Source organism: Sitophilus oryzae, unplaced genomic scaffold, assembly GCF_002938485.1.
Source record: "Sitophilus oryzae breed Bouriz unplaced genomic scaffold, Soryzae_2.0 scaffold_1525_pilon_pilon, whole genome shotgun sequence".
NCBI lineage: Eukaryota > Metazoa > Arthropoda > Insecta > Coleoptera > Curculionidae > Sitophilus > Sitophilus oryzae.
Genome location: NW_022146198.1, coordinates 846175 through 861312, shown reverse-complemented (window position 1 = coordinate 861312; position 15138 = coordinate 846175). Strand labels below are relative to the sequence as shown.

The 15138-nt window shown below is 30.2% G+C and overlaps 1 protein-coding gene across 4 annotated transcripts in view; it reads right to left on the bottom strand.

The window, feature by feature from the left end:
* The window catches only part of LOC115878788 (cytochrome b561-like), a 240917-nt gene that overhangs the window by 116025 nt on the left and 109754 nt on the right, over positions 1 to 15138 (bottom strand). Inside the window, exon 1 of one of the 4 annotated variants that reach the window (XM_030895394.1) lies at positions 4178 to 4538. The exons of the other annotated variants lie outside the window; for them this stretch is intronic. Coding sequence (XP_030751254.1) covers positions 4178 to 4203 — 26 coding nt within the window. The 5' untranslated portion in view covers positions 4204 to 4538. Of the gene's footprint in view, positions 1 to 4177; positions 4539 to 15138 lie in introns of those variants that run through there. 4 annotated transcript variants of the gene reach the window in all.

Below are 15138 nucleotides of genomic sequence, written 5' to 3'. Positions count from 1 at the left end.
TAGAGCTACAATTTAAAAATATTTTTACAAGATACAGAGTGTCCCAAATAAATAAAAAATATCAAAGTTGTATTTTTTTAAATGGACCACCCTGTATATTATTACATTTTTAGTTTCTACGATTAAAATAAAGGTAAATTTGATAAATGTTTATTACAGTTAAACCTTACCGTTTTTGAAATATTTTCAATTTTGTGAAGTTGCAATCAAAATTTTAAGGCTTTTTTTCTCCAAGGCTATTAAAGTTTTTAATACTAAATATTCACTGAAGTTTATTTATCGATCAGTTATTGTGCTGCAATAATAAAAATTATACTACCTTATACAGAGTGTCCAAAATTTTATTTTAAATAATTAATATCTTTAAACGGCAATAACTTGTTTAATTTAAATGAAATACCCTGTATATTTTATGAGAATCAGATGCACAATTTAATTGTCTATCAAATTGTATTATACAATTTTTTACCTATCTCTCCAAGTTTCCGTAGAAAATGCATTTCCTTGTAATTTAAAACTCATTTATCAATATACCCATGGAATACTGACATTTTAGATTATTTTTAAAATTTTTAAAGAGTACAGATACTAATATTGTCGATATAGTTTTTTATTTCATTAAAAATTAAAAAGAAACTGTTTAAATATTTGTTAAAGAGGACCAATTAATATGATTCCAGTATTCAAACTACATTAATTGACTGTTTGCGTTGATTAATAATAATTACTCCAAATACTAAAAAACTGAATTTTGTATGTGTATTAGACAGTGTGGTAAACACCTTAAAAATAATATTTCATTTTTTGACAAATGCTTATTTATAACAACAGAGATATTCGTTTTCATAACTTATTATTATATTGATTTCTGATTCAAATTCACATTTATTTAGAATAATTTATTAACGAACATAATTAAGTATGTAATTAATTAGTATTTGGGCGGAAATAATGGTGGCATATTTAATTAATGGTATACTCTTTTATAAAGATTTAAATAGTTTTCTTTTTGCATACAAATGGGCTAGTAATATTATCATTTTGCTAAAAACGATATTACTAGCCTGTACATGTTGTACCTTTGTTGCTTTAAAAACAATCTAAAATGTCAATATTCCATGGGTATATTGATAAATGAGGTCTAAATTATAAGAAAATGCATTTTCTACGAAAACTTGAAGGGAAAGGTAAAAAGTGGCGTAATACAATTTGATAGACGTTATTGCCGTTTAAAACTAGAAATAATTTAAAAAAAAATAGTATTATTTTTATTATTACAACCCAATAACTGATCAATAAATAGACTTCAGTAAATATTTAGTATTAAAAACTTTGATACCCTTGGAGAAATGAAGCCTTAAAATTTTGAAATTAAAATTATTTTAAAAATATTTTTAAATTGTAGCGCTAATAGTCCTTCAACGAACCCAAAACTTACAATTTGTAAAAATCTAATCGTTTAGCTACAATACTCCGTGTCGTATGTGGTGAACAACCCTGTATACCGGGTGCGTCTCAAAAGTGGCTCACCCCTATAACTTTTTTATTATTTCAGATAAAGAAACGAGATTTGGTATCTTAGTATATGAGATAAATTAGGATTGATTGACGTATTCAATTATTTTCGGCCACTTCCTGTTTCACCGGAAATGACTACAACTTGTGATTTTTAAATGGCACCGTCAGTATTTTTTTCTTTATTCGATAGAAAATGACAGTCTGAATACAATGACATATCATATACCAACTTTTGACATTTTTAGTCAAGGAGCCTTGGAAAAATAGATTTGATCGTCTAATGTTTTTAGTATCTTGTCCTGGCCGGTTAAAAGAGACCCAAATCGTATTTTTAATCATATCTCAATTTTTTCAAATTGAATGAGGATGACTCATTATATTTTTACGAATAATTTGGTACCACACACTTGGTATTTCGAGTCAACTTGTTATGAATCGCATGTTGCAATTTCAAATAAACCATATTCGAAAATGTCAAAAGTTGACATATGATATGTCTTCTATTCAGAGTGTCATTTTCTATCGCATCGAGCAAAAAAATACCGAGGGTACCATTTAAAAATCAAAAGTTGTAGTATTTTTTTTGTGAAACAGGAAATGACAGAAAAAAAATGAATACGTCAATCCATCCTAATTTATGTCATATAGTATACCAAATATCGATTTTTCATCTAAAAAAATAAAAAAAGTTATAGGGGGAAGCCACTTTTGAAAAACACCCGGTATACAAGAAGTATGATGGATATGACCGACAACCGACATTTCTTTCAACTGAACGTCACACTTTGTGTATCTTATTCAGATCAGACCTTGTAATAGCCTTGTTTTCAACTTAACAGTCAACACGAAAAAACTACTTTAAAGAACTCTTGAAAATATTTTAATTGCCATGCAATTTATAGTTTACCAGAAGTACATTTATTAACGTATTAGTTTCTCATGATTAAGACTTTACGTAAGTATGATTAAAGTATAATTATCAAGGTCAATCATTTAAATATTTTTATGTTATCGACAAAGAATTAGTCTATTTGCTAAGGTATAAACATTTTTACATTGACATTCTTATCAGTTAAATAGGCATAATTTACTTTAATTTTTATGACGCAACCAGGACATGTAATCAAAATGCTATGTGATCTTTTTAATACGATGTCATAAATGGAGCATAACAAACCGAAGGGAAAAATCAGTAAATCTTTGAAATAATAGACATAAAATGAAGAGAAATGCCTTTGGAATGCGGCTTTGGGTGCGGATTTTCGTGTGTAAGAAGAGTTACACAGTCATTCGACCCCAGAAACACGATTATGAGTTTTTTATACAAAAAAAATTCGAAAATTTGGAATTTTCTGAAAAAAAAATGTAATTTTTTTTAGTTTTTAGTTAAAAAATATAATTTGTTGATAATATGGCAACATAGGAAGTAGATTAAATTTACAAGAAAGAAAATCCATAAAAGATCCAGTGGTTCTCAAAATTTTAACAAAAAATATTTTTTTTGGAAATTTTCAAAGTAAAATTATCTCCGTTATTTTAGATTTATTTAAAAAATAAAAGCTAAAGAGAAAATATGTTTCTTTTATCGAGATCTACCAGCCCTGAAAATATTTGCACTTATTTAACACTCACCCTGTATATTTATGCATAGAGAAAAGAGCAAATATTTTCACAAGCGCATTAAATGGCGTTAATTGTTATTATTACAATAACGTCACCCTACGATTATTAAATTACTAAAAATGCTATTTATTTAAAGATTTTTTATGTGGAAAGTGCATTTAGTAAAAATCTATTAAAAAAGGACTTGCAAAGCTCTTGTAGCTGTAGCAAGACCAAGACCCTGCAAGATCAAGACCAAAAGAGTCTTGGTCTTTTACAGAAGTAATCAAGTGAGTGCTTGATTACGTTAAAAAACCCAACATATTTAAATTTATGACATTACAAGAAGTATCAAAAGTCAGTATAGTTTCCTATACTGTATTGTAGGAAAAAACATCCTCAAGTAGGCTTCAAAATTACAATCGATCGATGGCCCTTATTTATGACAGCGAGCGTTATTTCCAGACCAACTTTGACGCCGTTTTTTTTTCGACCGAGTTGTATTTTTGTAATCATAAGCCTAATTTATAAATAGAAAACAATATAAACTGGTATAAACCAATGAAAAATGCATTGCAAAATACCAAAGGTAAAGTATGCACGATTTTTATGAATTGGTTTGACCATTGCGTTTACGTTTACCTCATTGAGATTTATAGCTTGCGTACAGTAAAAAAAATAAATCGTGATCTGCATGGTATTTTGTATTTTCCAACGTAAATAGTTAGTAACAGAATACCGCAGTTACTTAAACAGATCCAAAATAAAGGTCATATGATTTTTCTTCAGTTACGCAAGAAGTATTTAATTTATTTTATACTCTTTTTATATTTAATCTTATTACAAAAAAAAATACACAAAAACACCCAAAAAGTTACACAAAACTGTATTTTTTCATAATCGTGCTGGTATTATGATATTCTCATTCTCCAGGACAAAAATAGTAACATTATACGTATCTTTTTCTACACTCTTTAACATACAAAAAGGTCATATGATAGGTTTTTCAGTTACGCAAGAAGAATTTAAATCATGCTTTACAAATCTTGTTACTTACGAGGTATGCATCTTATTTTTCGCCATTCTGAAGTGGAGGTCTCTTTAACAACTCAACACGAAAATCCTTGGGATGAAAGAACAAAACAAACCACACAATTTCGGCGATTTTTCGAAAGCCCGCGAGTGTCGTACGCACTGTTTACTCGACGTTCACAAACATAAACAACGAACAGGTTGTGTGGACGAGAGATGCGCGAACAAGGACACTCACGTTCTCTGTCGCAGGCCACTGCGATGTGGATGTTGTTGGGCAGGTACGCGGCGGAGAGCGAGAAAGCTCGCGGACCCGCCAAATGGGGAATTTAATTGTCAATGACGGCAACAACGCGCCCCGTCGATCCGTCAAACGCAGCAGGATTTCGGACAAAGCTTTCGGACAATACCTCCTGAAATACTAAGGCATCGTATGATTATGCTACGTTGCTATCAATGACTCGTTGGTTTGTAACATGTTTGTAATGTACAGGTAGATGAATTTTATTTATTTAGCGTATGGCATTTACCAAACACACAAATGGTAGATGTAGATTGTATGGAAAGGGGAAGCTAATTACCGCGACCTTATAAATCTATTGTATCCCCCTCTTTTGAGTTATAACTCATCATACAGTCTCAGGGTTTTGACAAAAGCCAGTATCTGAGAGGGTTTTTATAGAGGTTAGTTCTCCATGTCCGATATCAATCGTACCAAAGTTTATGACACGAATGATTGTCGTCTCGGCGCCCTCAGTGATGAGGTGTTTCTCCATTTTCACAACAGACTCTTCAATCGCCATTGTTTTTTCGATGTACTTAAACAGCCGTTAAACGGTAGCCTACTAAAATGCCGTTAATAGATATTGTGACGTCGTTCATGTCGGCGGAAAGTAATGCCTAGCCTTAAGGTTGTCGCCCACTAGACCGCTGCGCGGCGCGGCGCTGGGAAGAGAATTTTTTTCGGCTGCGAAGGGACTGCGCCCACTATAGTGCGCTTTTGAAACGCGACAACGCTATTTAGTTATAGTCGAAGTGTTTTTTACTTACTGTAGTTTAGTTTTTAAAGCAATGAGTTCAAGTACGGACGAAAGCGTATTTTTTGTGCTCTTCTAACAGAGGAAGAGGAAGAGGGGGTGAGGAAAAGTTTGGACTCATACGATTAACAAAAAAATAATCTTTTTTATATATTTAGGTAATTAGAATTTAAAAATTGGAGATTGTCACTTTTGTTAAAAAGTGGAGATTGCCAGTTTTGCCTCTACACTCCTCAATTATATTAAATCTTTGATAGAAAGGCATTTCGTCCATCTGTCTCTAGTGAGGGAAGACTGAGGGAAAATATCATATTCCTTTATGAAAATCGATTTGCCTAATTTACCTTTAAAAATACAATTCTGCCATTGATACATATCACTAGTTCCTAGTCAAAAAGCCAACTGAAAAGACTCGAATGCAAAATTATTTCCCTTGTGTTTACGCACACTGCAACGCGCCGAAACGCGGGAGACGGAAAAAAGTTGCTAGAGAAGTCTTCCGACTTCTTGACGGAAATCCCGCGGCGCTCTTCTGCGCTGCGCGCTCTAATGTGCGTTGGTCCATTTAAATACATGGCAAGCAGACAAAAGAAATTTCCACATGGCGCCGCGCCGCGTCGCGCCACGGTCTAGTGGGCGACAACCTTTAAGCTTTCTGCAAGAGCATCTGTGGGTCAGTGGCTGAGGCTATCGCTTCGTAAGCGAATGGTCCGGGTTCAAATCTCTCGCCGACCAAGACTTTTTTATATTTTTTTTGCTTATAGCGTAATCTTATTGTATTGGTTTGACTCTTTTTTTTATTTGGATTGGTTTAGTTATTTGGCGGGTTGGTTAGCGTGGTTATTTGGAGGGTGTTAATTCATTGGTTAGTTGGTTATTTGGTGGGGTTGGTTGATTTTTACTAATTTATATTTGATTTTTATATTTTTTATCAGTGTCGAGGTTAATTGCGTTGGTTAAGTTGGTTATTTGGTGGGGCGGATAGCGTTGGTTAGTCCTTATAAAATTTCTATATTTCATAAAGCCGTCAAGTGCGTCACATCAACGACGTCATACCTATTAACGGCATTTTAGTAAGCTACCGTTTAACGGCAGTTTAAGTACAGCCTTGTGTTTTAGCTTCAATCTACTGACGTGCTCATTGAAGAGACAGGCGTGTTAAAAAGCCGAAGATCTTCCATAAATCTTTTACATTTTTCTGTCGTAAGTCCTGAAAAATTGGAGTCTTCCAGCTTCCAGGTTCTTGAGTTCTGCTTTAAGTTGGTTTCCACTTGGAAAGCAGAACGGTTCTGGTCCAGTTAGTGGACTGGTCGCCATTACTTTCTATCCCTCGGTAGCCTTGCACCCAGAGTAAGAGGACTTTCTTTTCTTGGCCTAATTTGTTCAGCTTCTCTAGACATTCTTTGTCCAACTTCGAATTGATGATTACTGAGTTGATTGCTCTTAAGGCTGCTTGACTATCGGAAAAGATAGCTATTTCTTGTTTCCGATAGTTCCTATCTAAGATACGTTAATTAATACCGTATGATAAAAAAACGGCATCCAGTTGGCTTAGAAATGAACATCGATGACATTCGCCATACCCCTCTTTCTCTACTTTATGTCCTTATTTTAAAATTTAATGTGCCGTTTTACACTATAGAGAAAATAATCTATAAAGAAATAATGTTTTTAAATTATCAGTTATAAACTAGAAATAGATTTTAAAATTAGAAGAATAAATCGGCAAAGAATTACATGCTAGCTAAAAAGTCATTTGATTATTTTTTTTAATGCAAACTGGTTTTGAAAAAGGGTAGAATATTGTGATTTTAGTTCACCTAAGATGTTCCATGATTATCAAAGTATTTTTGAAGTAAACCGCTAAAGTAAAAAATCATATATAAAAACCAACCTTATTTTCAAAAACAAACATTCTCAACCTCTTGAATTTTTTCGCACTTGCTCATGGATACACTATACATATTATACGATTTGGTATTTATTTTATCATATAGATAGAGTAGTATCAAAGAATATTTTAATACCCCTAGTATACACAGAAATAGGGGCGCAATTAACCCTCCTTGCGCTTCTTTGACATTTGAAAACATTGACGTTGATTAAAATTAAATAAAAAATTATATAATAATTAATAAAAAATTTGAAGTTAATTAAAATTCTAACAATAACAATATATCAAAGAACGAAAAAATTAAAAAATTATATACAGGGTGGTCCAAACTGTCTTCCGGAAATTTCGGCAGCATATTCTGCAGATAAAAATAATTGAAAAAGTTTGTATAAATGTATGTTCTAAAATGCTTAGTTTCGGAGATACAGGGCGTAGAAGTTTCATTTTTATTTCGATTTTTTCCAAATAAATTATGAAGTAACGTTAATATTTGAATGAAAATTGGTGTCTGGAAGTTTTTTGACATGAGAAATTTGATTTTGATGTCAATATGACTCCTACTGGTAGAGGGCGCCACCTACATGTGTTTTAACTGGTTTGAAGAGTAATAACTTTTCGACCGTACCTGTATAAAACTACTATGTAAAAAATATACATTTATCACGCTTTTAACATAAAAAAGGTCTTTTGGTAAAAATCGCAACAAGTAATGGTTCTCGAGATATTTGGAATCGAAACTATCAATACCTGTCATCATTGACATAAATTAAACATGTTAACTAAATAGTTATTAAACTGAAATCATAAATTTGACATGTTTTTGTGCCTAAAGTTCAACAGAAACTGTTTTATCGTTTTTATTTGGCGGAAAAAATTATGATTAAAAAAATAAAAATTTCTCAAATTTGTTATTTCAGTCAAATAACTATCTAGGCTCAACGAGTTTATTTTTTTGTTAATAATGACATGAATTGACTATTTCCATTCTAAATATCTTAAGAACGGTTATTCGTAGCGATTTTTACCAAGAGACATTTTTTACGTAAAAAGGCACGGAAATGTATATTTTTTCACTCAGTTGTTTTATACAGGTACGGATGAAAAGTTATTACTCTTCAAACCAGTTAAAACACATGTAGGTAGCGCCCCCTACAAATAAGAGTCATATTGACATCAAAATCAAATCACTCTGAAAAAAACTCATCAAAAAACTCCCAGAAACTAATGTTCATCCAAATATTGACGTTACTTCTACACCCTGTATCTCCGAAACTAAGTATTTTAGGACATAGGTGCATTTATACGAACTTTTTACTTATTTTTATCTGCAGAATATCCTTCCGAAGTTTCCGGAATACATTTCGGACCACCCTGTATATCATAGAAACGCCTTTTAATTTTTAGGAAAAAAATCAACTATATTTTTTCATGGTTTTATTAATTTTCTCATAAACGGTGTGGAAATTTGGAAAAGTATAAACGGGTTTAACGATTTTATAACAAGCAAAATTTTTTATAAACCATGCATGTTTTTTTCTCAAAATGTCAATAATAAAAGTTTTTTTTCTCTTGTAAAAACAATTTGGGGACATACTTTATAGGAGAATAGAACCAGCAGGTGTAACGCAAATACTCAAAAGCAAGCGAAGATGACCAGCTGGTACTAAATAAGCTGTGTTTTAAACTCTGCTGCTCTCCACTAGTCACGATGTCATGCGGAGCAGATGAAGCCTTAGTATTTATGGAGGTATTATCTGAAATCCATTGACCATCGAGCTACTAAGCGCGAAAGAGATAGAGTGATGAAACTGTCGACGGTGTCGACCTATGGTGTCGACTCCCCATTGTAGTCCGTATGTTTACCACTAACGTCCCCGTTTATTAATAATTACTACTGGTTGTGAGGGTAGTTTTTTCCTTTTATTACTCATAATAATATGTACACCATAAGGCCGATTTTGTGTTGATATTATCTGGTTTCCAAGTGCATTAACCCATGGGCGATGCATATCGTGACGCTTATAGTACTTTAATTAGAAAAGAAAAACAAACTACAATTAAAAATAATTTTAACTGGTGGGGATACGGTTCGTGAGAATTCTATAGAGAGAAGTCTGGTATAATTTGGAATAAAAAATGGTTTAAAAGCAATTTAAAGCTTAAGTCATAATTATCTAATTTATATAACTTACTAAATGATACAGGGTGAGTCTTAAATAAGTGCAAATATTTTCAAGGCTGGCAAATCTTGATAAAAGAAACATATTTTCTCTTTACCGTTTTTCAAATAAATCTAAAATAACCGAGATATTTTACTTTGAAAATTTTCAAAAAAAAAGATTATTTGCTAAAAATTTTAGAACCACTGGACCTTTTCTGGGTTTTCCTTCATGTAAATTTAATCTACTACCTATGTTGCCATACATATTATCAACAAATTATATTTTTTAACTATAAACTAAAACAATTTCCAAAATTTAAAAAAAAATCCAAATTTAATAATTGTGTGTCGAAATATACTACCCCTAGAAATATTTGCACTTATTTAAGACTCACCCTGTATAAATGTAGTTTATATTTTCCTTAGAAATAATCTGTTAATTAAAGCACTATCTTGTTGAATTTATTTAAACAATTCCATACAATGGTCCTTAGGCAACTCAACATACATATATGTACAGCTGACGCGCGTGTCACTCTTTAAAGTAAAATAATAGATTGATATCTCTTCGATTTTTAGACTTAGATATCTGTCTCATCTCATATCTCATATCATACAAAAAAATATAACAAAACGATTAAGTGAAATATATACCTTAAGGTATTTTTTTTGTTCTAAACTTTTCAATAAAATGCTTTTATGTACCTAATTATAAACTAATCGTTAATATATAAATTATATAGGTATATCAATTAATCAATAATTTACAACAACAAAATCGATTTTTAAATAAAACTAGAACATATTCTTGATAAATATATAACCAAAGTGTATTAAATTGCATTAAATTTACATTTTTAGCAATAAAAATTTAAAAATTATATTAAATTATTATACAGGGTTGTGCACCATATACGACACGGAGTATTGTAGCTAAACGATTAGATTTTTACAAATTGTAAGTTTTGGGTTCGTTGGAGGACTATTAGAGCTACAATTTAAAAATATTTTTACAAGATACAGAGTGTCCCAAATAAATAAAAAATATCAAAGTTGTATTTTTTTAAATGGAACACCCTGTATATTATTGTATTTTTTAGTTTCTACTATTAAAATAAAGGTAAATTTGATTGTTTATTACACTTAAACCTTACCGTTTTTGAAATATTTTCAATTTTGCGAAATTGCAGTATAAATTTTAAGGCTTCATTTCTCCGAGGATATCAAAGTTTTTAATACTAAATATTTACTGAAGGTTATTTATTGATCAGTTATTGTGTTGCAATAATAAAAATTATACTACCTTATACAGAGTGTCGAAAAATTTATTTTAAATAATTACAAGCTTTAAACGGCAATAACTTATTTACTTTAAATAGAACACCCTGTATATTTTATGAGAATCAGATGCACAATTTAATTGTCTATCAAATTGTATTATACCACTTCTTACCTATTCCTCCAAGTTTTCGTAGAAAATGCATTTTCTTATAATTTAGACCTCATTTATCAATATACCCATGGAATATTTATATTTTAGATTGTTTTTAAAATAACAAATGTACAAAATGTACAGGCTAGTAATATTATAGTTTTTAGTAAAACGATAATATTACTAGCCCATTTGTATACAAAAAGAAAACTATTTAAATCTTTATAAAAGAGTATACCATTAATTAAATATACCACCAGTATTTCCGCCCAAATACTAATTAACTACATACTTAATTATGTTCGTTAATAAATTATTCTAAATATATGTGGATTTGAATCAGAAATCAATATAATAATAAGTTATGAAAATGAACGTCTCTGTTGTTATAAATAAGCATTTGTCAAAAACTTAAATATCATTTTTAATGTGTTACTTTTTACCACACTGTCTAATACACATACATAATTCAGTTTTTTATTATTTGGAGCAATTATTATTAACCAACGCAAACAGTCAAATAATGTAGTTTGAATACTGGAATCATATTAATTGGTCCTCTTTAACAAATATTTAAAGTTTTTTTTTAGTTTTTTTTTTATTTTTTAATGAAATAAACGAACTATATCCACAATATTAGTATCTGTACCCTTTAAAAATAATCTAAAATGTCAGTATTCCATGGGTATATTGATAAATGAGTTCTAAATTACAAGAAAATGCATTTTCTACGGAAACTTGAAGAGATAGGTAAAAAATGGTATAATACAATTTGATAGACAATTAAATTGTGCATCTGATTTTCATAAAATATATAGGGTGTTCCATTTAAATTAAACAAGTTATTACTGTTTAAAGCTAGTAATTATTTAAAATAAATTTTTAGACACTCTGTATAAGGTAGTAAAGTTTATTATTGCAACACAATAACTGATCAATAAATAAACTTAAGTAAATATTTAGTATTAAAAACTTTGATACCCTCGGAGAAATGAAGCCTTAAAATTTATACTGCACTTTCCCAAAATTGAAAATATTTAAAAACGGCAAGGTTTAAGTGTAAAAAACCTTAATCAAATTTACCTTTATTTTAATCGTAGAAACTAAAAATGTAATAATATATTATAGGGTTATTTTTAAATTGTAGCTGTAATAGTCCTTCAACGAACCCAAAACTTAGAATTTGTAAAAACCTAGTCGTTTAGCTAAATAGTCCGTGTCGTATGTGGTGAACAACCCTGTAGACTTGTTCAAAAAACAAAATGGGATATACTAAATTTATATTTAATACTCGTAATTATATTTAAATATTCGTTCTCTTTATTAAGTATAATATAGGTAATTATTTTTTAAGAATAGCACTTACGAATCATAGTAATTTACTAATGAATATTTCTCAAATTCGATTTTGATGTACAGGGTCTCATAAATTGAAGCCTAAATCACTGGGTTTCCAAAAACTTAAAGATACGAGGTTGGTTAAATAATGGAGGCAGAGTTGAACAATTTGATGCTGATAAAAAAGCAACTTAGAAGTTCGCGATCTGATCTTTCTAAAAATATAATATACTCTATACTTTTTTTCATAACCAAGGTAAAAAATGCATTTTTTACATTGGTTAAAGTTTATTATAATACGATGGAAAGGAAAATTATCTGGTTAAATTAAATAAAATAATAGTATACTCTATACTCTCCTAAACTAGATTGATTTATGTAAAAAGTCATATAAATAATGCATTTTTACCTTATTTATGAAAATAAGTATAGAGTATACTATATTTTTAGAAAGCTCATAAGACTGCAAGTAAAATAAAAAAAATATTAAGCTAGTTACATAAAAAAGTAACATAGTAATGCGAAAACCGCATCTTTGTATCTCTACTCATAAACGAAAAACCCCATAAAACACACGAAAATGGGACACCCTGTACAAAGAAATAATTATTATTTAGTATACACGTTCTTCCTCATTGTTAGACATAATAATAGCATGCACGATTAGCCATTTCCGAGCGAGACATGAACTTCAATAAAACTATCAACCCACCGTGGTTACCATGGCACTACTATGTATTTTTGGAATCAAAATAAGTTAGTTTAACACAATTTATCTCTATAACAAGCGCAAAAGCATGTAATATTGATAGAAATGAATATACCATTGAATAAAACACGAGTTAATTTTCTTGACAAAATGGTGAATGCGATATTATTTCTGTGATTTAAATCTATAGCATTGATCATAGCCTTATATATAAACAAGGATCATAGTATATTGTCCATTGGCATATAGTAAAAATAATTATTAAACAACCTTTCTTTATGACCTATAAAAATATTTATTACCTACATACTTAAAAAGCTAATACGGTTAACGTCTGAAAGCAAGACGCTTTTGTTGTTCATATAGATTTTAGAGCGTTTTCTACACTGTAGGAACATTTTCTTGAGCTATATTCTTGAGGGAAAATCAATCATAAGCTTCGATATTTTCCCCTATTAGCCGTATCGAGCCCGTGAGGCAACATAACGACGATAATATCGGAAAATATCGAAAAAGTATCATTTACGTGCTCTCTCAATCATTTTTCCAACGTTTACTACCGCCAGGAAGCCTATAAATCCGAAATGTTTGTGGTGCTATTATAGAAAGCCTATTTGAGCTATTTTGCCCTTATATTATCACGTTAAAGCCATTCCAGCATTCCTAATTTACTAATTCATTTGAACAACATTTAATTTAATTAAGAAATAATTAATAGTCTACATTTAAATCCTTAAGTGACTGACTCACTGATTAATCACGCGCGATCCTGCTCAAACCACTCAACGAAAGAAGCTCAATTTTGGCATACAGGTTGATTCTAGGGTGTAGAGGTTCGATAAGAAGGGATCTTTCGAAATTCCAGTTCCAAGGGGGTGAAACCACCCCTCAATTATTACAATATATTTTATTTAAAAAACGGTCAAGTTTCCGAAAAAAACGCTTAAACACGTATATTTTATTTTGTTTTTTACATATTTTAAGATTTTTTAAAAATGTATACAGGGTGTTTCGAAAAATCTGGTCATTGATTAATCACGATCCTGCTTAAAGCGCTTAACGTAAAAAGCTGATTTTTGGAAAACGGATTGACTTTAGGGTGTAGAGGTTCGATAAAAAGGGATTTTTCGAAACTCGAATTCTAAGGGGGTGAAACCACCCCTCAAATATTACAATATTTTTTATATAAATACTAATTTAAGAGTTTTTCGGAAAAACTCTTAAACACGTATATTTTATTTTGTTGTTTTATATATTTTAAGATTTTTTAAAAATTTATACAGGGTGTTTCATAAAATATGACCATTGACTAATCACGATTCTGCTTAAACTGCTTGACTTTTAAAGCTGATTTTTGGTAAACGGATTGACTGTGGGGTGTAGAGGTTCGATAAGGAGGGGTTTCTCGAATCTCAAATTCTAAGAGGGTGAACGAAAAAACGGTTAGTCTTTCGGGAAAACGCTAGGACACGCATAATTTATTTTGCTTTTTTACATATTTTGAATTTTTTTATAAAATCATACAGGGTGTTCCAAAAAGTTGGGTAATTGATTAACCACGATTCTGCTTAAACTGCTTGACGTAAAAAGCTTATTTTTGGCAAACGGATTCTTCGAAAGTCAAATTCCAACGAGATGAAACTACACCTCAAATATTACCAAGTTATATAATAATATCTATATTGTTTTTTCTCATGCTGACATAAATGTGAGAAAATTTTATCCAGTTTGTATGTCAATAGAAATTCTTGCTTTGCTTTATCATCACCATTACAAATAATTAATTTGAACACGCTAGTACAGTATAACCACAGACTACAGAATATATTTTATATATTTTGTGGTATAACTTCACTAGTCTGGACAGATATCGTTCCGGCATTGGAGCCACTTCTGTTTATTTCTTTAAACAATGAAAACAACTCAAAAATTGTCAAAAATAACTTTATTAATTAAAATTATAGATAATTTTTGTATTTTCCATTTTTTTTATTTTCAGTTAAAAAACATATCTTGATAATATGGCGATATGGGTAGTAGATTAGATTTAGAAGAATGAAAATCCAGAAAAAAATCCAGCGATTCTCGAAATTTAAGCAAAAAATAATTGTTTTTGAATTTTAAAAACAAAAGATTCGGCTATTTTGGACTTAATTCTTTAAATTTTCGAATATATTTCTATTAACGAGATCTACAAGCCCTGAAAATATTTCCACGTATTAAAGATACACCCTGTATATCTATAAATAAAAAACTGTAAATAAAAAAGAGTGGCAAAAAAGTATAATATAAATAGATTCTACTAAAATCAATATATAAGAAAATAGAAATTTATTTTCTCTCAAAATCTGTTATTTCTATCTTGCTACTATCAGCCGTCTATTTCCTACTGTGAAAGATATAGGGTATTGTAAG